This window comes from Mustela putorius, unplaced genomic scaffold (genome assembly GCF_011764305.1).
Source record: "Mustela putorius furo isolate JIRA1106 unplaced genomic scaffold, ASM1176430v1.1 tig00003834_pilon_pilon_pilon, whole genome shotgun sequence".
In the NCBI taxonomy this organism is placed as follows: Eukaryota; Metazoa; Chordata; class Mammalia; order Carnivora; family Mustelidae; genus Mustela; species Mustela putorius.
Window position 1 is genome coordinate 97,408,970 of NW_025421987.1, and position 24,373 is coordinate 97,433,342.

The 24,373-nt window shown below is 35.9% G+C and overlaps 1 protein-coding gene across 7 annotated transcripts in view; it reads left to right on the top strand.

Annotated features, from left to right (window-relative positions):
* ZNF148 (zinc finger protein 148) overlaps window positions 1–24,373 on the top strand; it is a 119,283-nt gene that overhangs the window by 66,817 nt on the left and 28,093 nt on the right. For 6 of the 7 annotated variants that reach the window (XM_013052651.2, XM_004745401.3, XM_004745399.3 and 3 more), the window contains 3 exons: window positions 10,139–10,264; window positions 19,025–19,148; window positions 20,616–20,699. In XM_013052651.2, coding sequence (XP_012908105.1) covers window positions 10,139–10,264; window positions 19,025–19,148; window positions 20,616–20,699 — 334 coding nt within the window. Of the gene's footprint in view, window positions 1–9,238; window positions 9,329–10,138; window positions 10,265–19,024; window positions 19,149–20,615; window positions 20,700–24,373 lie in introns of those variants that run through there. The other variant, XM_045088778.1, reaches the window with a different exon arrangement.

Consider the following 24,373-nt stretch of genomic DNA (forward strand, 5'->3'; position numbering starts at 1 on the left):
TATTCTTAAGATGGGATGAAAATAATTTTACTGTGAAACTGAGATGACCTGTAATAGACTATATGGGCTAGAGAGCATGTGCCACCTGCCTCCCCCTCACCCCCTGCCCCACAATCCTGTAGCCTTAGCACCTAGGAACCTAGAACAGTGGACAGTGCCCAGTATACAGTAAATGGTAGATGAATCTTTGTTTATCAGGCTGAGGAGGAAAAACTACAAATTTACAGAAGACCAACATTACTGAGGTATAATTCACAGAAGATCTGCACATATTTAATGTATAGTATATGATAAGTTTGGGGTGCTAAGTATTTTTGTAGTTAGAAAAATCAAAATTTTCTTAACTTTTATTTTGTAATAGATTTAGATTCATAAAAAGGTTGTAGAAGTAGTTTTGAGTGCATATAAACCCATCACACAGCTTCTTCTCATATCAAAGCTTATTCAACCATAATGCAGTTATCAAAACCAGGAACTTAATGTTGGTAAAACTAAGGGCTTATTTGAATTTTATTTGTTTACCCCTAATGCCCTTTTTCTGTTTGAGGATTCAGTATAAGATCCTATACTGCATTCAGTTTTTGCTTCTTCTTCTTCTTCTTCTTCTTTTTTTTTTTTTTAAGATTTTATTTATGTATTTGACAGAGATCACAAGTTAGGCAGAGGAGGCAGGCAGAGAGAGAGGAAGAAGCAGGCTTCCTGCTGAGCAGAGAGCCCGATGTGAGGCTCCATGTGGGGCTCGATCCCAGGACCCTAGGATCACGACCTGAGCCGAAGGCAGAGGCTTTAACCCATTGAGCCACCCAGGCGCCCCTTGTTTTTGCATCTTCTTAAGTCTCCTGCATTATGAGACAGTTCAGTCTTTCCTTGTCTTCTATGACCTTGACTTTTGATACTTGATGAGTATTGTCAGTTATTTTGTAGAATATCTCTCAGTTTGGGTTTGATGTTTTCTCATGACTAGGTTGAAGCTCTGCATTTTTTTAAAAAAGATTTTATTTATTTATTTGACAGAGAGAGAGAGAGAGCACGTGCACAAGCAGGCAGAGAGGCAGGCAGAGAGGGAGAGGGGGAAGCAGGCTCCCTGCTGAACAGAGAGCCCAATGTGGGGCTCGATCCCAGGACCCTGAGATCATGACCTGAGCTGAAGGCAGAGGCTTTAACCCACTGAACCACCGAAGTGCCCCGAAGCTCTGCATTTTTGACAACCCTAAAGAAGTGATGTTGGTACAAAATTTGGTATGCCTTACTACTGGTGATACTAACCTTGATTCTTTGTTTAGGTAGTATCTGCCAGTTTTCCCCAGTATATGGTCGCTATTTTTCCCTTTGTAATTAAGATATCTTTTAGTCTTGGGGCGCCTGGGTGGCTCAGTGGGTTAAAGCCTCTGCCTTCGGCTCAGGTTGTGATCCTGGGGTCCTGGGATCGAGCCCCACATTGGGCTCTCTGCTCAGCAGGGAGCCTGCTTCCCTTCCTCTCTCTCTGCCTGCCTCTCTGCCTACTTACGATCTCTGTCAAATAAATAATAAATAAAATCTTTAAAAAAAAAAAGATATCTTTGAGTCTGTTTAAATACTTGATTTCTCCTCAGATTTCTACCTACTGGTTTTAGCATTCATTAGTGGACCCTGCCAGTTGTAGTTAATGTGGTGTTTACCTAATTGTGATTTTGTATTTTTCTCCTTCTTGCTATATTTATGTTAATCGTAGCTGTCTCTTCTTTATTATTTTTTGCCAGTTACTTTAGTTTTTCTCAGCATGGGTATTCATTTTATTCTACGAGTTCCAATCCAGTAATGTCATTACTTTGTTGCTCAAGTTGTTCAGCTATGCTGGTTAAGAGCTCCTCCAGACTGGTTCTTGTGTCCTTCGGACACTTGTTCATCCTTTTTCTGGCTCTTTAGTTTCTGGTACCACAGGATGTTGTTTTTCCCTGGACGAGTTCTGGAATCAGTCACTTCTCCAAGGAGCCCCAGTTCCTCTTATTTGGATAATGGTGTTTAGAACCTAAGTTCTGGGTGCTAAGTGTGTTAGATATTGTTGCTCCTTTGTAATCTCAGTAGAGTGAGCCAGGAAATATATGTATGTCTGCTAACTCATACATGCACACCCATCTGTACTCATTTCTTTATGTTGGTGGAGTCCAGGTACCTATTAAAAGAGAGTGAATGGAGAAGAGGAAGGGAACACAAAATATAGTTAAGATGTATCTAGGTCAGCAGCTCTCAAAATTTCTGGTCTTACAACCCTCTTGCTCTTAAAAAATTGTGAATGCTCCTAATAACTCTTGCTTATGTTGGTTATATGGATCATTATTCACCATTTTAGAAATTGAAAATTTTATTTATTAATTTATAAATAACAAATTGCATTGCAAGTTAACAAAGAATATACCTTTAAAAAATAATATTGGGAAATTGTCCACTAATTGGTACCCACCAATTGCAGTATTTTTCTGCCTTCTAAACGAGAGGTTTTCTTTTTTCATTTTTTTTTGTTGAAGCGTAGTTGGCACACAATCTCACATTGTGTACCATTGATTCAGGTGTACAGCATAGTGATTCTTGACAGTTCTGTGTATTATGCTGTGTTTACCACAAGTGTAGCTACCATATGTAATACCATGCAATGCTGTTACAATACCACTGACTATAATCGCTGTGCTGTATCTTCTATTCCTGTTACTAATTCATTCCATAACTGAAAGCCTGTACCTCCCACTCCTCTTCACCTGTTCTGCCCCTTCCCCCTCTGCCATTTCTGCTGGCAGTCACCAGCTTGTCTCTGTTTTTGTGGATCTGTTTCTTCATTTTGTGTGTGTGTGTACGTTTGTTTCTTAGATTCCACACAGAATTGAAATGATATGGTATTTTTCTTTCTCTGTCTGATTTATTTCACTTAGCATAATATCCCATAGGTCTGTCTATATTGCAAATGGCACGATCTCATTCTTTCTTTATGGCTGAGTAATACTCCATTATGCGTGCATGTAGCACATCTTTATCCATTTGTCCAGCATTGGACATTTTCATATGGTTGCTTCCATATGTTGGCTATTATAAATAATGCTGCAGTAAATATAGGGGTGCATATATCTTTTCAAATTAGTGTTTTTGCTTCCTTTGGGTAAATAGCCAGGAGTGGAATTAATGGATTGTAGGATATTTTGGTTTTTAATTTTTTGAAGAACCTCCATACTCTTTTCCACAGTGGCTGCAGCAATTCAGATTCCACTGACACTGCATGAGGGTTTCTTTTTCTCCACATCCTGACCAACACTTGTTAATTCTTTTCTTTCGCTTCTAGCCAGTTCGTTAGCTATGAGGCAATATTTCTTTTTTCTTTTTTATTCATTGTAGTTTTGATCTGCATTTTTCTGATGATTAAGGAGCACCTTTTTTTGTCTTTTGAGCCTCTGTATGTCTTCATTGGAAAAACATTGATTCACGTCCTTCACCACTTTTTAATTGGATCATTTGTGGGATTTTTTGGTTTGTTTTGTTTTTGGTATTGAGTTGTATAAGTTCTTTATATACTTTGGGTGTTAGTCCCTTATCAGATATATCTTGTGCAGGTGTCTTCTCCCTTCAGTAGGTTGCCTTTTCATTTTGTTGATAATTTCTTTTTTGCTGTGCAAAAGCTTTTTATTTTGATGTAATCCTTATAGTTTACTTTTGCTTTTGTCCTCGCCTGTGGAGATCTACCTAGAAAAATGTTTCTCCGGCCAGCTGATGGCAAAGAGGTTACTGCCTGTGTTTTTGTTTGGAGGTTTCATAGTATTAGTTTTCACATTTAGGTCTTTAATCTATTTTGAATTTATTTTTGTGTATGGTGTAAGAAAATGGTCCAGTTTCATTCTTTCACATGTAGCTGCCTAGTTTTCCCAGCACTATTTATTAGACTGTCTTTTCCCCATTGCATGTTCTTGCCTCCTTTGTCATAGATCAATTAACCATATAATTGTGGCTTTATTTCTGGAGACTCTTTTCTGTTCCATTGATCTGTGTGTCTGTTTTTGTGCCAGAACCGTACTGTTTTAATTACTGTAGCTTAGTAGTGTATCTTGAAATTTGGGATTGTGATACCGCTGGGTTTGTTCTGCTTCCTCAAGATTGCTTTTGATACATGGGGTCTTTTTGGTTCCCTACGCCTTTCAGTATTATATGTTCTAGTTCTGTGAAGAATAACATATAACATTTTTAAAGAAACAAAACCTTGTTTTCTAAAATGAAAAATTTAGAGAAACTTTGTTTACAGTTTTATTAATATGCGTATTACCTGGCTTATTGTAACATAACTGGATTCTCATACTTGCTAATACATTCACTCTGTGTTGACATCACATGTTAGCTTCTGAAAAATGCCACTATGTATTCATGAGAGGAGAGTGGGGAAAAAAAAGTGGTATGATTATGGAAGTATTTCTGATCTCATGGACAGCCCAAAAGGGCATCAGGGACCTTCAGGAGTCCCTGGACCACACTTTGAGAACCACTGATAAAGATTTACTGAAGATATGTATAGATATATATAGATATATATAGACATGTATATATATATATAAACATATACATATATCTAATATATATATATATATATATATATATTAGAAGGATAGATTCAGAAAACTTCCATGAGGACTAGGAGAGAACTTAAGTCATGATTTTATGGAAGTTGAAAGAATAGAATGCCCATGTAGCATTGGGGGAAGTCAGCACTGTCTCAGGTAAGAAAACTTGCTTTGAGCACTTCATCTACTTGTCTTAGAGTTAACTAATTTATTAAGTTGCTAGCATTGCAGCAATAATAATAAATGTCTCTCTGACATTTATCATAAGAAATATAGAGGAACAGACTAGAACATTTGCTGTGAACTATGGTTCCCTAAACCCTTCAAAATCAAAAGATGACTTGTCAAATCCTGACAAATGTACTTCCAATCAAAATTTTGAATGCACTCATGGGCAGGCAGAAGGGAAGGTCATAGTTCATGAATCACCCAAAGGGCCATCAGTGTGCTGCTTCCTCTCCTTGCCCTATTCTGTGACTTGGCGAGTTTAGAATTAGAACTATTCCTGTTGACCAGTTACATTTAACTGTTCTTGCCAAAACTATCCTGTGAACACACACGCACTCATACACACTCATACACACTCATTAACTCCCTCTCTTTCTCTTGGTCTTAACTTTCCCTATTCCAGATTCTAGGAGTATTCCTCAGTGTAGCCAACATTCTTTCTTTAGGCAGTATATTTACAGTACAGTTAATTTGTTTTATCTTTATTTTTATATTCAAGCACTTGTTATATTTACAGTCACCTTGATTTTGTTACCTGGATGCAATACTTTGGAACAATTCCCTTCTAGTGATAAACAGATCCTTTTTATATTGCTGTGTATTACTTTTACTCTCAGGAATAACCATTTCTCTAAATTTGGGGGCAGTTATTTTGTTGCTATTCTTTTTTTTTTTTTTAAAGATTTTATTTATTTATTTATTTGACAGAGAGAGAGAGATCACAAGTAGAGAGAAGGAGAGGAGGAAGCAGACTCCTGCTAAGCAGAGAGCCCGATGTGGGGCTTGATCCCAGGAGCCTGGGATCATGACCTGAGCCAAAGGCAGAGGCTTTAACCCACTGAGCCACCCAGATGCCCCGTGTCAGTATTCTTATCACAGATTACTCGTTGTAAAAGTTTGGCCATAAGAAGAAGGAAATTGTTAGAAAAATTGTGGTTCATGAGAAATGATTTTATAGAGGAAATATAAGTGTGCTTTTAGGTAGAGAAGATGTAGCTGGTAGAATAAGGAAGATTATTTTAGAAAGGCAGTGAAACAGCAGAGCCTTGGAGATAGGAATTGAGTCAGTAGCACAGAGTGCAGAGGAAATTGAAAATTGAAAGGAACATATGGCTCCAGAAATAAAGAGAGGTGGTAAGGAGAACTACTCCTGCCAAGTGACCTAGGTCTTTTCTGTAAAGTCGATCATAGAGAATCTTGAAATCTGAGCTGGAGAGAGTATAATTGATACCAGGGGCAACAAGCAGCTATTGTAGATTCCTCACTGGGGAGATGACAGGGAAACCAGTTTTGTTTCTTTTTTTTTTAAGATTTTATTTTAGAGCGGGGGAGAGAGAAGTACATGCGTGCGTGTGCAGTGCACAGGAACAGTGGGGACAGGACAGAGGGAGAGGGAGAAGCAGACTCCCCACTGAGCAGGGATTCCCAATGCAGGACTCAATCCCAGGACCCTGAGATCATGACCTGAGTTGAAGACAGACTGAAGTACCCAGGTGCCCCCCAAAATAGTTAAATATTAATTTTTTCATGGGAGAACATATAAGGGAGATGATAATGTAAGGCAGCAAGGTTGATAAAGTTAGAGTGAAGTGGATGTTGCTGGATATGAATGTAGACTACTGAGAATGAAGAAAAGGAAGAGTCTAAAATAAACCTTCTTACCTGGGAATTATGGGTAGAGGGTAGCCTAAAATGTGTAACCCAAATGAAATATTTATCGCACACTGTGTCTGGCAAATTTATTTTAGCACATTTCACATTTGTTATATCACTTATTAACATTATTGAGTCTGGAAGAAAGAACTTGGGAAGGGTAGCAGGGTTGGAAGGCAAAAAAATAAAAGGGGGATATTTATAATAAACCTGCAGCTCTGGTTAAGTCTCTTATTTGATTCATGAAGCTTTTTGTGGTTACTTCCAATCTCATTAATTTTCCTTTTGATTCCTGCCCTTATTCTCTCTGCCTAATATGTACAGTCTTGAATTGCTAGGTGGTTTTGTTGTTGTTGTTACGCGTCAGAACTCCTTGTGTACATTTTTAAGGCCTTTGAAAAGGGGACCTTATATTTAGGATGAATTTTTGGATTCTAGAATTGTGCTCTGTACATATTAGAATTTCAGTGAATATAAAGCTTTTGTTAAATTATTTTAGACTGAGTTTAGCATATTGCAGACACTTAGTAGCTGTTGCATGAATAAATGAGTAAAGCTACTATGGGAAATACCAAAGAAGAATATCTTACTTGTGGATAATCAAGATAATAAGTCCACGAAATAGTTAAATGTAAAAGTAGGATAGTTTGTTTTTATTTTTGGGCCAGAACTGAAGTAAGTTTTGAAAGAGTCATTCTGGATTCTGGGCTCGAGTTACTAGTGATCATGGGAATCAAGAGAGGGGTATTTTTCAAGGTAGAGAGGTCTCTTTATATTTAGGGTCAGGAGAATGAAGTGAAAGATTTAAAAAATGAAGAAAACGTCAAGATAATTAAGAGATACATTTTAGAAGTAGCAAGAAAGAACCAGCTTGGGTTGTGGCAAGGGGTGAGGAGGTATGGCATTATAGGATTCTATCTCTTCTCAAGGTGTTGGGGAAGAAGTTTGAGGAGGAGTATGGAAGGTAGATACGATATGGCAGTCATGCTTGACAGTTTTCCCTAATCTCAAAGTGAGAGACCTAGAGGGGGCTTCAGGTTTTAGATGGAGAAGACCCTGGGTTTAGTCAGATCTTACAAAAGAAGGATAGTTAGACTGATTGACAGTTTGATGGTATTTCGAGGTTAGTAGTGAGAACAGCATTGAAATTCAGGTCTCAAATGTAGACAGGTCCATGCTGGCCATGGAGCCCACTTTATAAAAAACTGAAAACTTTTTTTTAAGAGTACAGTTGTCTTCTTAAAACCAAAGGAGACTTAAGTTTTCTCAGACTTTTTTGCAGTTCATTCTTTTTAGCTGACTTAGAACCATACCTGTCTATTCTTTATGGTTTAGAGTTACCTTCATCTTTTCTAAGCACCTTAGGCTGGATCTGTGTACTTTAGTGCGTGGTTATGTTATATATAGAGGAGTTTAATTTATTCCATTTATGGGTAATAAGCTTGTTCGTGCATTCTAAAAATGTAACTTCCTGTGTGCCTGACATTCACAATGTTTTGATTCTTGATACTTCCAGGTTTGAGGCTGGGCTTTCATATGTTAAAAGTGTGCCTTATCTTTGCCAATGCTAGTACAAATACTTCTTTCCAGGGACGCCTGGGTGGCTCAGTAGTTAATTATCTGCCTACCCCTTGGGTCATGATCCCAAGGGTCCTGGGATTGAGTCTCACATGAGGCTCCATGCTCGGCGGGGAGCCTGCTTCTCCATCTGCCTGCCGCTCGCCCGCTTGTGTGCTCTCTCTGACAAATAAATAAATCTTTAAAGAAAAAAAAAAAACCACTTTCCATATATGTGGAAATAACTGAAAGGTTTAGATACACTTGTTAATCTTTTTCAGTGTTTATACATAAAGGCTCTTCGTTGGTTTGTGAATATCTGCTAAATGCAGAATTTATTTGTGAATTTGTCTTATACTCTACTTGGCACTTTTGCTAAAAATAATTTCTCTGTTTCCTACTGCTGCATGTTACATTTTCATGGTTTCTTTGCAATTTAGAAACTGATGGAAATATTGGAACTACTTTTGGTGCCCCTGCAAAATGGGACAGAGCAATTCAGCAGCTGCTTATTACATAGTCTGTAATCATCTCTTCTGTCTCACACCGAACCCAAATTTTGTATTTCAGTACATATCACTTCAGAGGTGGCAACATATTTGTATTCCAAAGCCTTGTTGGTGGTGATTTTACCATTTTATTTTATGTTCCAAGTAATGATAACAAAAGAAGCCATGGGAAGGTTCGCTAGTATTATTCTATAACTTGATAGAATTATTAGCCCAATAATCATTTACGTCTTGTTCTTGTGCCAAGGTTCTTCTTGATTTGTGATTCTTAAAATGTTTACACTTCAGGAAGTTATGAGAGCTTCCAGTTCCTTATTTTGTCAACCTGAAATCCCTGCCTTATGTTCCATTTTCTTCATGAACCCTTTCTACACAGCTGTCTTCCAACTTTACACTGTGAATCTGTAAGATGTTTATAATGTTTTGCACTATTTCTTTAGTTTGTGTTTTGAAAAATGTAGCCACTTGTACATGGTACTTCCTGGATTGTTTTTAAGGAATTATTTATTTATTTTAGCTTCTATTTATTGAACAGAGATTTGTTTCTCACAGCTCTGGAGGCTGGGAGTCTAGGGTCAGGGTACCAGCATGGTAAGGTGAGGGCCTTCCTCTAGTTGCAGACTTCATATGTCCTTACATGGTGGGAAGGTTGAGGATGTTTAATGTGGTTCATAGCCTATTGAGTTGAAAGGTTTTTTAATTTTAAGATTCTTGTGTTTTCATTTCAAGGAGAGATGGAAAATGTAGTATGAAAGAGCGGATGACTAAGTATGATCAATTGTGATGAGAATTGGCACTACTGTTAGTGATGTAAGAACCTTCATGCGTTTCTATTTTTTCTTTTCTTTTTTTAGGACATGTATCTCTCTTCTTATCTGTGAAAACAGAGAACTGAAGATAGGATAACATTTTTGTAGTTTTTATTTGTTGTGTCATTAGTATCCTGCCTTGTGCATAACAGTGGCCCAGAACCATATCCAGTTCTATAAACATCTTTACTTGGTGATGATTTGATGTATAGGCCAGGAATGTACAGGTTAAGCTAAGATACTGTCAGAGTGTTGAGTTTAAATTTTCATCGTTTGTCTTACCTTTGTTCTAACGTGTTTGTTTACCTTTTAGAATTTTGTGTTGCTTCATATTTTATAAATGGCAGCAAAGCCTACTGTGAAGTCTGAATACCCTTTATTCCCTCCAATATTTGACTGATTTTTCAGATTTAAACCTCCTTTTGTGCTTTTAACTTCAGCATCAGTTTCCTTAAATGTGGGGGCGAAATTGATCTTACTTTGTCCTGACTTCTACTTTATTCTTTAGTCTTAAAAATCTTTTCCCATGATATCTTCAGTCTTCTTTTCCAGATATCTCTTAGTTTATATACTCTTGACTCTTACTACTCTTAGTTTATCTCTTAGTTTATATACTCTTGACTCTTACTACTCTATTGCCTGTTAATGAACTCTTCCAGCATACTATTGCACAGACACACACACACACACACACACACACTATTATTTTGGAAGCATCTATATGTAGGTTTAGCAAAGAATTAAACATGCAGTGGCTTTGTCATAATGGACTTTTTATTTATTTCTAAAATTGGCTTTTTTGTTTTAACAGATAAGTGTAAAGCAGGAAATTACTTTTACTGATGTATCTGAGCAACTGATGAGAGACAAAAAACAAATCAGAGAGCCAGTAGACTTACAGAAAAAGAAGAAACGGAAACAACGTTCTCCTGCAAAAGTAAGAATATATTAAGGTGGTGGTCCCTAACCTCCTAATCCCAAACTTTTGGTTAATCTTATGGGCAGGAACCTGGCTGGACCATAAGGCAAACATTAAACATCCCATGTGGCATAGTGAAGTTGGAATGCTGTATCAGAATCTCCAGGAGGATGGGATACATGTCTGCATGGAGGTGGTGGGCCATTGATTTTAATTTTTCTACTTTTTTTTTTACCATCTCTTTTTTCTAAAAACAAACTTTTCTTTTTCCATGTGTCTCTTTTCTGCCCTTGCTTCTCATTCATATTAGTTTTACTTATTTTAATATTACGATTTCAAGAAAATTCAGCACCAGTTATTCGTCAGGGAAAGGTTGTTGGATACCTATGCTAGAATGTAAGCTCCATGAGGGCAGGATTATGTTATTCACAGTTATATCCCAAGAGCCTGGAATGGTAGGCATAATTGGCCCTTAATAAATACTTGATGGGTGAATGAAGAGATCAGTAAATAAGTGACTTAGTAAATACTAGTAGTAATTGCCTGCTTTTTTCCTCTTTGGTATAGTAATAGTTGACTGTAGGTAGCATTTTGGTATTCCTAAGACATCTCTGAATTCTGAGTGGTAGGTTTACATACTTATAGTTATTTTTCATCTTTGTTTTCCCTCATATAGTGAAGAAGAATTTTTTTTTTTAGTCATAATATAACATGACCTTTTAATTTTGATGGCTCCTTATGTTTGCATTTGTGATTTAGATCATCATTATTTATATAATTTGTTTATTTTTGGACTCAGTGATGGGCTGGAGCCAGCTTGAATTGGCTTGCCAGAGCTTGCCAAGTTTATAGGAATTTTGCAAGCCAGTGCTAAAATCATTAGTAACTTAAAACTAGCCATAGTGAGAATATTTACACCTTGAATATCAACAAACACTTCCCACCACCTTACTCCTTACTCTGTTGGTAAACATTAACAACATATCATAGCTTTTGGGATATATATGTATACCTACTATAGAAAAATTTGAAAAATATAGAGACTATAATAACCCGTAGTCACATTGCCAGAGATAGCTAACATAATTTTCTGCCATATTCCCTTTTTGTATTCAAATTTGTGTACATAAATTGATTGATTAAATGTCCTAATTTTTTAACAGTGTGTAAGCAATTTTTACATTCAAAGTTATTAATGGCTTTTTAAAGATTTTTAGGTTTTACCAGCTGCATAATATTTTATGATGTATCACATTATATTTGGTGATGGCTATGTTGTTGGAAGTAATGTTATCTTTGCCTTCATTTTAAATCATGCTGCACTTAAATTGTGTGTAGAATCAGTCATCAGTCAGAGGGCATGAATTGTTCAAGTGTTGATGAAGTAGCTCCTTCCAGAAATGTTGTACCAGTTACATTGTTACTTTGTAGTGGACCTGAGATGTGGCCTGTCTGTACTTTCAAGTGTGAGACTTCGTTTTTTGTAGCTTAAGATGGACATTTCATTATAGTTTAAATTCTAATTTCTTTAGTTAATAGCCATACTAAACTTTTTTTTCTCCCATAATTATTGGCATTTTATATTTCATGGTTTGTGAAAACCCTCCCTTCCTTTCTCCTTCCCTTTGTTTTCTTGGGGTTAATTTTTTTTCTCAGTGACTTATCTTACTTTTTTGTTGTTGTTTTACATTGTTGAGTAAATCAAGTTTTTAGCATACAGAGCAATACACGGTTTTGAGTAAAAATTAATTTATAATATTGTAATAGTGATTGTTTGGGTTCACTGCTAATCTATGGGGAATAAAGTCTTTGAAAAAAAATACTGTATGTTCTACATTTTCCATGATATTTTATTGCCATTTTTTTTTCTGGTACTATTCTTGAATATAATATATCCTAAAATTCTGACTAAAACTTAGATTATCTTCTAGTAGGGAGTTACTTGAAGTATTTATTTGGTGCTATGTTCTAGGTGTTTCTAAGTGCATATCAGTTTTTTAGGGGTTTAAAGCTATTTTGCTTGTCTAATTTGTAGATAAACTCATAATGTTTATGAGTTAATTCTAATGCTTAGAATATTTTTAAGGGTATTATGTAAATTTATATCTATAATTGCTAGATGAAAGATTTGGCATATTTTAAGTATATTATGTAAGAATGTTTTGGGAAGGTCTTTTTAGGGAATTCCTAGGAGAGTGAAATAACTAGAAATAATATATGGAAGATGAGGGGTTGAGAATAACAAAAACAATTATTTTTAAGCTGCTCTGACACATTAAATGTAACAGAGAATGGTTGTGACTGTTCTAATACTGGTCTGCAGTGTCCAGATGAATGGTTTTGGTGTCTGGCGTATTAGAATTTGAGGCAGAACCACTGAGTTAATTTACATTTTCTCAAGTATTTTTAAAAAAATTTTACACTTCATATTTTTCATTAAAGTAACTAGTTCTGTCTTTTTAGAATAAGAGAAAGAAAAGCTTATCTCATTTATAAATCAATGTGTCGCTTGTTTTAAATTCCTTAAAAACAGGTCTAGGTTTCATAAAGAATTATAATTTAGTATGTTTAGAGGACTCTACTCTCTCCCCAAATCTTTCCCAGACCTTGAATTTTTCCATTATGAATATTTTAGGTGTGTGCAACCGTTGTGTAATGTTAGATTGGGGATCTGTACAGAAAATATAACTAACATGATAGACTTGTAGTTAAAATATTAGAGCTTACACATCCATATATACATCCATGTGACTCTTTTCAAGAGCAGTGAGCAATACAGTGAGAAGTACTGTATTGTTATGTCATCATTAGTGGCCATGGATTTTAAGCAATAATTGCTTCTAAGCCTTTATTGTATGGCAGAAGTAGAGTTGAAACTTGAAAATTGCCAAAATACATTTGGCAACGTATCTGAAGAAGAGGATAGTCAAGCTAGGGAGTGTTAGCTAGGTCAAGGTATTTGGTGCTGTCATGGATTAAGCTGTTTTATGAAAGTAAATTTTTCTATATAATAAAATCTTTTTTTAATGTCATTTAATTAATTTTAACAATTTTGTTGGAAATCTTTAATGTGTTGTGTTCTTTTTAATATAGTGCATTTGAATGATAATGTGTAGTCTAATGTCTGTGTTGATGATGTAAACATTTTTTTAAAAAATTGTATGTATTATAATGAAGCCCTTGGAAGGACTGAGATATTAGGGCTTTCCCCGCATCTTACCCCTGAAAACTCCTGACTGGTAGACTTTAAATGGGATTTTTTTGATGCTTATAATTGCTTCATTGTTTCATCCTTAATGACATGCTATTCTTTTTTATATTGCTATACTTAGTTCCATTGCCCCTTTGAATCTCGTTTTATTGTGAATGAGCACTGTGGATAACTAAAGTTATCAGATAATGTGTGAAAAGTTTTAGTAAACATAATTCATTCTCCGTGCATTCATGTCAGTGCATCTCCTCCTGGCTCTTACTAGAGTCACCTATGGGGCTTTTCCAGTAATAAATATCCAGGCCCTATCCTTGGGGATTCTTATGGAGGGGATTTCTATTTATACTTTAAAAGAGTTCAGGGTGATTGTGATTTATGTTTATGCTTGAAAATCCAAAGTCTTAATACTAGAAACTTGTGGAATAAGAAGTAAGGAATGAGCTATTACCACTTTACTTAGATACTGACTTGTTAAGTGAATTAGGAAGTAACACAGAGGTTTCCGTGAGGATTATTGAGTCAACCTCAATGAACTCTGAGAATCGTTTTAAGAAAAATGCGTACAACAACATTAATCCAGTATTGTGTACATTGTATAGGTCTTTTTCAAATGTCTTAGTAACTGAATGATTAGGGCAGAGTACTTTTAAATCCTTACTTCTTATTCAGAAATATGTCTTTTTTTTTCATTCCCTTAGCAAACAGTTTGGGTGCCTCTGATGTGCCAGAATCTCTCATCAGGTGCTGAAGAAAGGGGCTGTGTTTTTTTGTTTTAACATTTGAGGTGGTCTGAGTAGAAACGGATTATTCAAAGTTGTGCTGAACTCAGGAAGGATAAGAGTATTCCACAGATCAAATAGATTGTAAATTATATAGAGAACCCTTTCTTAGCAATTTATCATACACCATTTGTTCCCAGAAAAGATTTGTGATTTGATATAAAAAAGGCCTTTAATTGAATTTTTCAATGAGGAAAGCTTAATTAAAGGGGACAAGAAATAGATAATGTGTCATACTTTCTCTTACATGTTGACTTCAAGCTGAAGAACTGATTATAAAATTGGGGATGGAAGTACAGAATAGTACTTAAGAGAAAAATGAAGAAGAACATTAGTAAAAGAATGTGTTAGTATTCTACTTTTCTCTTTTAAGAATTTTATTTATGGGGTGCCTGGGTGGCTCAGTGGGTTAAGCCTCTACCTTCAACTCGGTCATGATCCCGGGGTCCTGGGATGGAGCCACTCATCAGGTTCTCTGCTCAGCAGGGAGCCTGCTACCCTCTCTCTCTGCCTGCCTCTCTGCCTACTTGTGATCTCTGTCAAATACATAAATAGAATCTTTAAAAAAAAAAAAAAAAAGAGCACTGCATCAGAAACAAGAAAATATAACTTATAAAAAAAAAAAAGAATTTTGTTTGTCAGAGAGAGAATGCACCAGCCAAAGGGAGTAGCAGGCAGAGGGAGAGGGAGAAACAGGCTCCCTGCTGAGCAAAGACCTTGGGATCTTGACCTGAGCTGTCAGTATACACTTAAGCAACTGAGCCACCCAGGCATTTTATTTCTCTCTAATTTTCTCAGAGATGTGTTTTGAGTAAACAATTTTCTCACAAAACTGAACCCTAATTTAAAAAAATATTTTGATGTAAACCTTTCACATATTTTTTTGCCTAATATGTGGGAAACCTAGACAAAGGAGAACCTAGCCTAAAACTCAGTGTTACTATGCTGAGCATTATTATTGTACCATGCCTACAATATAGTGACTTTTGTGTTCTGGCACTGTCAAAAGCTTGTCATTTTAAAATGAAATTTGTAATACATAAAATCTAGTATGGAGAGAGAGTGAAAATTCTGAAGAATGAGAGTGACAATGTGAGGGTGGGATATTAGAAGTAGTTAGGAGGGTCAAGATAGTGTGCTGGTTATTGCTATGGATATGTGTTATTTTGTTGTATGTCTTTGGGATGGCACTATTCTTCTGTTTTTAATTGGATTTGAAGAATAAAGAGAATTTTAGAAGATCTCATTCTCCACCCCTCCCACCCCCGTTGCAGTAAACTGACTCACAAATGCAGGAGAAAGTTAAACTCTCTCCTTTACATTGTCTTTTGGGTTTTGGTGGTTTACAAGGTGATTTAGGTTGATTTAGGGATATATGATAAAACCTATAATCATTACCTCAAAGTATACTTTAATAATTTTAATAGTACATAACAGAATGGAGAAGATAATTTCTGTCTTTTAAGACAGCAAAACTTTTCCTCCCTGAAGGGTATTAGGTTGTTCAGTGGCAGTGACCCTTGAGGAGTGAAAAATCTCTAAATTTAATAGAACTTTGTTAGTGCCTGATGGAAATTGATGTATTATTTAAGATAACTATTATATATAGTAGCTACCTGGGAACAGATTTGGGTCAGATCAAAAAATATATCTAATGGACCGTGAGATTAAGAAAGCGGATTAATTGAGGCGTTCCATTTGGTTTTGAAATTTTTTTACTGAAAAATTCTGTTTTGAATTTATAAACTGATAAGAAAATCAAGTATATTAAGTATTATTTAGACTACTATTAACTTCTCCACTCTTGATAAAGCCCAATTTCTTGGTCTTTATAATATACCAAATTTCTCCGAAGAGTAGGGAGTGACAGGAAGCAAGATAAATCATGTGCAGGTAATATAGCAGGCATCTTAAGATTTAAACCTTGAAATTTAAAATCATCAGTTGTAATAGTGTTAATAAATTGAGGGGGAAAAGAAAAGCAAAAATATTTTACGGTACAAGTTATAGTAGCAAGTGAGACTGCTAATCTCTAAAGCAGACACATTTAATTGGTAAATCACATTCCACCAAAGGATCTTGAAAGGGTGTGAACAAGAACAGAAGCCATATCTATACCAAGGAAGAAAATTTTGCTTATGGTAATGTGCCATTTCTTTTCCACTAAGGGCCTTTGTTCTTTACATAGCCATGTCACTGTGGCACTAATAACTTCAAAAAATTGAAAGGTATCACTTCTGGCAAAAATTTTGAAAAAGAATAAAGTTGAGCCATAAGGATGTTTGGTATGAGTAGCAGACAGCCATGTTAGAAATTTATAGAGTCTCACTATGCTCCAGACACCATTTTGGGCACTGGGGTTATAGTGGTATAACTGGCAGAATCACGTGGGTATATTTAAAAGAGATTATAGATTGGAAGAGCCACTTGCTGTTCTGAGGCAAGATGGATTTTACTTAGTATCCTTTATACAAATATGTTTGCTATTCTGCCCCCTCCCCCCAAAAAAGAGAGAGAAATAGTAAAATGTCTAAGAATTTGATTTTTCTGTCTTTGATCTTATAAATGTGCTAGATTTTTCAGTCTTCTTATTCACAAGCCAGTGTTATGCTGTTTCATCCATAAAATCCACCTTCAGTTAAAGCCTGAATCCACAGTGAAAGGCAGCATTACCTTCAGTGCCTGAAAACAATGACCTAGAACTCCTTAACTCTTTATAAGAGGGCTTTGTACAGTCAGGGATCACATCCGTTTCCCATCAGTCAGTAACTTGGGCCGGATTCATTCCTCACAGAGACCCCCCCCTTGCAGTTGCTATGCCACGGAAAGCTGTTGAGTTGCCTTGTGTTTGGCACTGGATCTTCTTATTTGTTATCAACATATGCGTGAAAAAAATACCTGGGGCTATCTTGTTTTTAGTTCTGTTTTATATAAAATTTTTAACATCTTTTTGTTACTTGTTTTATGATAGAAATATTTTGAATCTTCCTTGAAAAGATTTTGTGGTTTTTGTTTTGCTTTGCATAGTGTTAACTTGCATGTTATTTTGTGACTTGGAGGGGTCAAAACATTTAGAGGGACTGGCCAGAGATGAAACTTTCTATTCTCACTGACTCTCATCAGGAAGCTGTGACACCCACTTCCATTCTTGTGCCAAATGTTTCTCTTTATGACTCTGGTGCATAGACTTTGAAGCATTGTTGACCGCATTGGCAGTTTGCCCAGAACCCAAATATCCTGTATAATTTGCATAATAATTACCATTGATTTACATACAGTACCGGCTGAGTTGTCTTCCAGAATTTAAAGTAAAAGAATGTTTTAAAAACTAAAAGCCTTTAAAAACTAAAGCCTTTTCCCCCTTACCTCTCCTGTTTTCTAGATTTGAGAAAGGGGGTTGTTGCTGTGTGTTTACAAGCCCTAATCAGTTTCACAGGCCCTTGTATTTCCCAAGATGTTTCCTAGATTTTTCTGCCCTGTATGGGACGCGGTTTCATAGCCCCTACACTGTATGCCCCTACCTCCAGTATTGTTTCCCTCTTACTTGCCATGCTCTAGTGATCTGATTTCCTACTGGCTTTCTTTGCTTCTTATCTTCACATCATCTTCTGCCATTTCATTTCTAATCTCCCCTATAATGAAAAAAAAAAAGATCATTTATTATTTTTACTCTGCCATGTGTCTAATGAGAGAGACAGTTTAATGTTGCATGAGGAACAAATGGTTGATAAGTTGGAATACATGAAGCCCAAAGATGAGCTGCTCTCTCTGGCACTGTCCAAACCAGGCCCATAATATTCTCAACCTCAGGAAGCCCAGGACGATATGATTTCTTTATCACCTGTCTTCCTTGCCTATATCCACTCTTGATTTATTTATCCAATAAATGTTTTTAGGAATATGCCCAACGATGGTTTAATAACCCTAGAATAAGTAACCTTAGAGATCCTAGAGTGAACCAGACTCCAAATTCTATGCCAGATGACTTAAAAACTTAGATTGCTTTTTCTCTTCAGCAAAAAGAAAGAAAGAAAATGTAATAGATAAGCATTTATGTGATTAAGAAGAGTATTTAAAATATATAAGTATATTTTAAAGTATAAACAATGTGGAGTCCCCCTCCCACTTTATCTCCCTTCTGCCCAGTTCCCCAGCCATCATAACTCACTGTATGTGTTCCATGTGTATCTTTCTTAAATAGTTTTTATGCATATACAAATAAATATGTATCTTGGTATGTACTTTCTTGTATACAAAAATTTGCAAAATTATGTACTGCATTTAAACCTTGCATTTTTTACTTAATAAATCCTTAGGCTTTTTCCATATAGGTCTATAGCTTTCTCGTTTTATTTTACAACTACATAATATTAAGTTGCATTCATTTTCCATGATTTAACCAGTCCTATACTGATTGATACTTAAGCCATGTCTGTCTAAAACATAAAACTTTCATCTTGCATATGTGAGAATTTGAAATTGAAAATAAAGTTATACTCACCCCAGCAGAGAACACCTAGGGACTCGGTTAGACGTCACCTTTGGAGAGGAGGGGATAGAGTGCTGAGATCTTACCAGCTTCCAAGGTTTTATCAGTGATTTTTACCATTCTGAGTCACCTTGTACTTTCCTACAGTTAATGATAACCTTATTCTTACAGCCCTTTCAAAATGAGGAAAAAACTTCTCATAATTTCTGGTGTTGATTGTTTGCATTAAAAGGCATTGCCTTTTTTGTAAGTTATATTATGTTTTTAAAACTTCATTTTTGCCTTTTTTTTTTAACTAGATCCTTACAATAAATGAGGATGGATCACTTGGTTTGAAAACCCCTAAATCTCATGTTTGTGAGCACTGCAATGCTGCCTTTAGAACGAACTATCACTTACAGAGACATGTCTTCATTCATACAGGTATTTCTTCAATTAAAATGGACTTGTGGCCAGTAAGGTTTTTGTTGTTGCTATTTTCACCTCGTGTGAATGTCATCTATTTCTAAGACTGTAGCTAACCTTGTATTTTATTTTATTTTTTTAACCTTGTATTTTAAATCAGAGATTTCCATAGGCCAGAATGTCAGAAGGAAACCAGGGAAGAACTTTAAATGAGAAAACAATGAGCAGGGATGTGTAAAATTAGTTAGTCTTACTTGGACACTTATCTGGCTTAATGTGTTCTTTTCAGCTAGAGAAACAGTTGAAGAATGTATTATTAAAAGCCTATCAACATTTATATTCCTCTGCAAGACATTCAGATAGAGTTTGAAATACAGATTTGTGAAATATGAGTTTCAAATATTAAAAAATGATAATAACATGACATTGCAGAGAGCAGACCTAAAGACTAATCACAGATCCTTGGGGAAACAGACTAGACACATAGGTTAAATTAAAGGGTGTGGGGTGGAGAAGATAGAGTGGTAGGGTAGGTTTAATGAAGTAGGAAATAGAGTGTCCCAGAAGTTAAAAAAAGAGTTCCAGGGAGGATATGATCAGCAATGCTACAATCTTCAGAAAGGATAGAGAGGGATAGAGAACTGAGAAGAAACCATTGAAATAAATAGCAAAGAGATCACAAGTAGTTTTTAAGAAAGCAGAATGTAAGGGTTAAAGCACAGGTGGGTTGTGGAGAATTGAGACATGAGGTTAACTACTCTTAAGAAGGTATGGTTGAAAAGGAAGGAGAGAAAGTAATAAGGTGGGAGTGTTTTTCAGGATTTCTGGAAAGATTGTTTGCATAAAGCAGACTTCAAGAATACTTAGAAGGAAAGTTTCCAGCAGAGAAGGGGGAATGATTGAAGAGGTCAGATTGGGGGGGTTGTGGGGGGAAGTCAGGGGGAAGATGTTTGAAAGTTCTGAAGGTTCTGGAGAAAATAATTGAAAGGGCATAAAGGGATAGTTAGCCATGGAGACCAAGGTGGGTGGATCTTCTTTCAGATAAAAGGAGAGAGGAGCTGTTTACGACACAGATAACCAAGAGTCCGATTTAGCTTTCTGATTTTTAAATCATTTTAAATTGTTTTCTTCCTTCTTTCCTTCCATCCTTCCTTCCCCCCTTCCTTCCTTCCTTCCTTCTTTCTTTCTTTTGGATATAGAGGGATTTGATCTCATCTTTGTGTGATTGTGAGAATGTGCATTTTATAATTGTGGGGGGAAATTGAGGAAATAAAATTCTTTTAGATTAATGAACAGTATAAAACTATACTTTCAGGGATCATTTCTATAGTTTGTTACTAGATTAATGAACAGTATAAATATATTGTGTAGATAATTTGGAATTTTCCAGAATTTGGGCTTCTAAGATTTATCTTTCCTCAGAAATAGTAACTATAAACTGTGTTTTATCCAGTAACTAATTTGTGGATGTGAAATTATTTTAAGGCGAAAAACCATTTCAATGTAGTCAATGTGACATGCGTTTCATACAGAAGTACCTGCTACAGAGACATGAGAAGATTCATACTGGTGAGTGTTGCCCCCTTCTTAGGGTTGTTAAAATTATCATTCCAAATATAGGGAAGAATTTTTAACAAGTAGCAGGAACTTGTTGCCACTGTTAATCAGTTTTGTTTCTTAAAAGTATGTATCAAAGCTCATATTTTTCTTTGAATAAATCAGTCTTCTTAACTGTTAAGACTTGGCTTTAATGTCCAAGCCCAATAAATTACTTTGAAATAGAGTTTCATAACAACTTAAAATGTATTTGAAATGGCAAAAGGAGATTTTTGTGAAATAGCTGTTTCCTAAGATGTTTAACAAGTTTAGGGTTAGGTAAAATGATCATTCTTACTCATTAGTCTAGGGAGGAAGCAAAGTGCTGCCTGAGCCCTAAGATATTGATACCATTCTTCTTTCCCTTACTGTTTCATGTATATAGCTTACTATATTAAGAGAATTGTAATCCTGATAAATTGGAGACTTCCAGTTTTTCAGTTAAGTTGTTAATGATTTAGAAACAAGTATTTCGGAAGATCGCTTTAAAGGAACCCATACCTTAAAAAGTTAAGTCTCTTTTTAGAGCAAACATTTACTTGCTTTTATTTTATTTTGTTTTTTGACAAGTGTAAAACCAAGTGTTATATGTAACCTTGATTTAGTAGACTTTGGTATCTGTAAGCATGGTGAAGAGTGTTTCTTTAGAACTTATTTCTAGTCTTTTGCCTTTTGTGATGGAATAAAAACAGAGTTGGTGTATTTGTATCACTTTGATTCTTACATTTAAGTAGAATTGAGAATGGTGGTGATACTGAAAATATTAAAGTTCTTCCTATTTTTCTGTATTAAGTACCAAAGCAGGAACCTGCCCAGATGTGTTCTCATAGTACCTGCAGTACATGTGAAAGGGGATCCTAGACAGTTTGCTGTATAAAAGAAGCAACTGCTGCCTAGTAATATGCCTTTCTTTGCATCTCCCAAAGAAGCATGTATGTGGCTGGTCTCCTTAAATACAACTTCAACTGTGAAGCACATCTGTGTGCTCTAAGTTGTACTTTTCAAAGATTGTTATGCACAACAGCCATTTCAGTTTTTTAAGTAATCATGTATCATCACTTCCAGATGGAAGGGAGTGTAATAGGCACTTTAGGAGAGAGAACAACTTTATTGATTTTAGGAGACCTCCAGCTAAATTTATATTTCTATACAGTAATAAAACTTGATCAGATAATGATTAAGTGGTTAAAATTTTTTGTATGTTTTTAATACCTATTAGATTTTGATGATTTACTTATTAAAATATTACTGAGCCTTCAGCATTTTTCAGGTGTCAGAAATACAGAGATAAAAAAGAAGTTTCCTTGGAATTTATATTCTTTTTTTTTTTTTTTTTTTTTAAAGATTTTATTTATTTATTTGACAGAGAGAAATCACAAGTAGATGGAGAGGCAGGCAGAGAGAGAGGGAAGCAGGCTCCCTGCTGAGCAGAGAGCCCGATGCGGGCCTCGATCCCAGGACCCTGAGATCATGACCTGAGCCGAAGGCAGCGGCTTAACCCACTGAGCCACCCAGGCGCCCTGGAATTTATATTCTAATGGGAGAGACGTACATAGAAACAAGCACAGCCTGATAAATGTTGTAGAGTTTTACAGAACATGCTCTTGTGCCCTTGAGCAAGAGCCAGCTGTGTTAGCTGTTGAAGGTTACATAGAGAGGCTCAGTTTTGCTACACTGCTCATACCACCTCAGTGCCCCATGTGGAACTGATATAAAGGAAATTGATTATCCTTCATTTTCTTGGTTCCTTCTGTGGACTCTTTGTGAAGACGGTAGTGTATTTTTGTCTTGTAACCAAGGGGCGTATGTATTTAGAACTGAATATATGTTCTTCAAAGTTTATTACTCTGTCCCTTACTGTCCTTCCACATTTTAAATGGCTTTCATTTTTGGAGGGGTTGGTAGTGTTCTAATGTTTACCCATGTTAAGGCTTTCTCTCTGTAGGTTCTTAGTTTAGAAGAATGCATCACAATAGTTAGGGCTGTAAAAGAGACTTTGCATATGTTTATCCATTTTTAAATTGTCAAGAAGGTAATGAGTCACTTATGAACCAATCCTCAAAGGTCCTATCTGTGAGAACTGCTAGTTCTTACAGGCCCCACTTTCCTTACAACCTCCCTCATTGTAATGACAGTATAATAAGACTGTCTCCTCCAGTCTCCCCAACCCTTAAGCCTGTACTCTCCTCCATTTGCAACGTGATTAAAAATCATTACCTGCTTGGCTACTTTTGCCACCAATCAAGAAATCTGTGACTTAAAAACCAAGAACATAGTCTGATTTGGTTTTCAAATAGAAAATTTTAAAACTCAGCCCGGACAAGGTTATCACTTAATTATGTTTCCAAGATTTGACTTAGCCTATAAAATGTCACTTTAAGGGAGAGTACTTTTTCATTCAGAGGCTGATCCCTGAAATTCTGGTTAAAGCTTTATTTCTTTAACCTAAGGCACTGAAAATGGCAGATATTCTTGGGACTGATGTTTTTGGCAATTATGGGAAATTTTATCTTTTTGTGAATGTATTATAGATCTCTTATGTATGGTATGTTTGGATATGGGAGAGAAGGTGAAGACTTGAACCCAAGGTTAAAGATAAAAATTTAATTGATCATTTTGTTTAGGGTCAGGTACATACCAAGGTTAAACAAACACTCATTGTCAGTGGCAGATTTATGATGTGATCAGGTGTTTTTATTTTATCTAAGGTGCCTCTTCCTTTGCATATTCAAATACATGTATAGGCTACATGTTAAAATGACATACACCCGGTTGTGTTCTTTTCTAGTCACTTTGTCACCATTTTACTCTAAGAAAGTACCAGTCTTATTGCCATGGGAGAGAAGGTTTGGGTTTGAGAAGTAAAGAAATACAATTTTCAGTATTTTATTATAATTTTTTATTAGTTCTCTAAATTCCTGTAAATAGTAAACCACAGAATACCTCTCTTGATATTCTGTTTTAGCAAATTATGATTGTATTTTACAGTGTGGCAGTTTTCACAATTTTTTATTTTAGTAGTAAAAATGTTATGAATCATTTTTGTATACAGGTACGATTTTATAGAAGGATCTTGCTCCCCAAAATAAAAAGTATTTTGAAAATAAACCAAATCATTCAGAGTTAATCCATATTCATTGGTTTCTGCCCCCAGCCCCCCCCCCCTTTTTTAAAGGCTACTAAAGCCTTAAGAACTATCTTAAGAGCTTTTTTGTTGTTTGTTTTGGTTTAGTTTTTAAACATTTTTTATTTATTTGTTTGACAGACAGAGATCACAATTAGGCAGAGAGGCAGGCAGAGAGAGAGGGAGGGAGAGAGGAAGAGAAGCAGGTTCCCTGCTGAGCAAAGAGCCTGATGGCTCTGCCATCCCAGGACTCCGGGATCATGGCCTAGGCCAAAGGCAGAGGCATTAACCCACTGAGCCACCCAGGTGCCCCTCTTAAGAACTATCTTAATGCATACAATTGTGTATATACAAATAAAAGAAGAAACACTGGAAAACCTATTGCCCAAGTTAGCACTCACCCTGGAAAACATGTTGATCTTCTTTTCCTCTTGACTGTGACTGTTATTCACAACCATGTTAAAAAAAGCTGAACAGTAGCTTTTTTTTTTTTTTTTTTTTTAAACCAGTTGGGCTAGTGGGG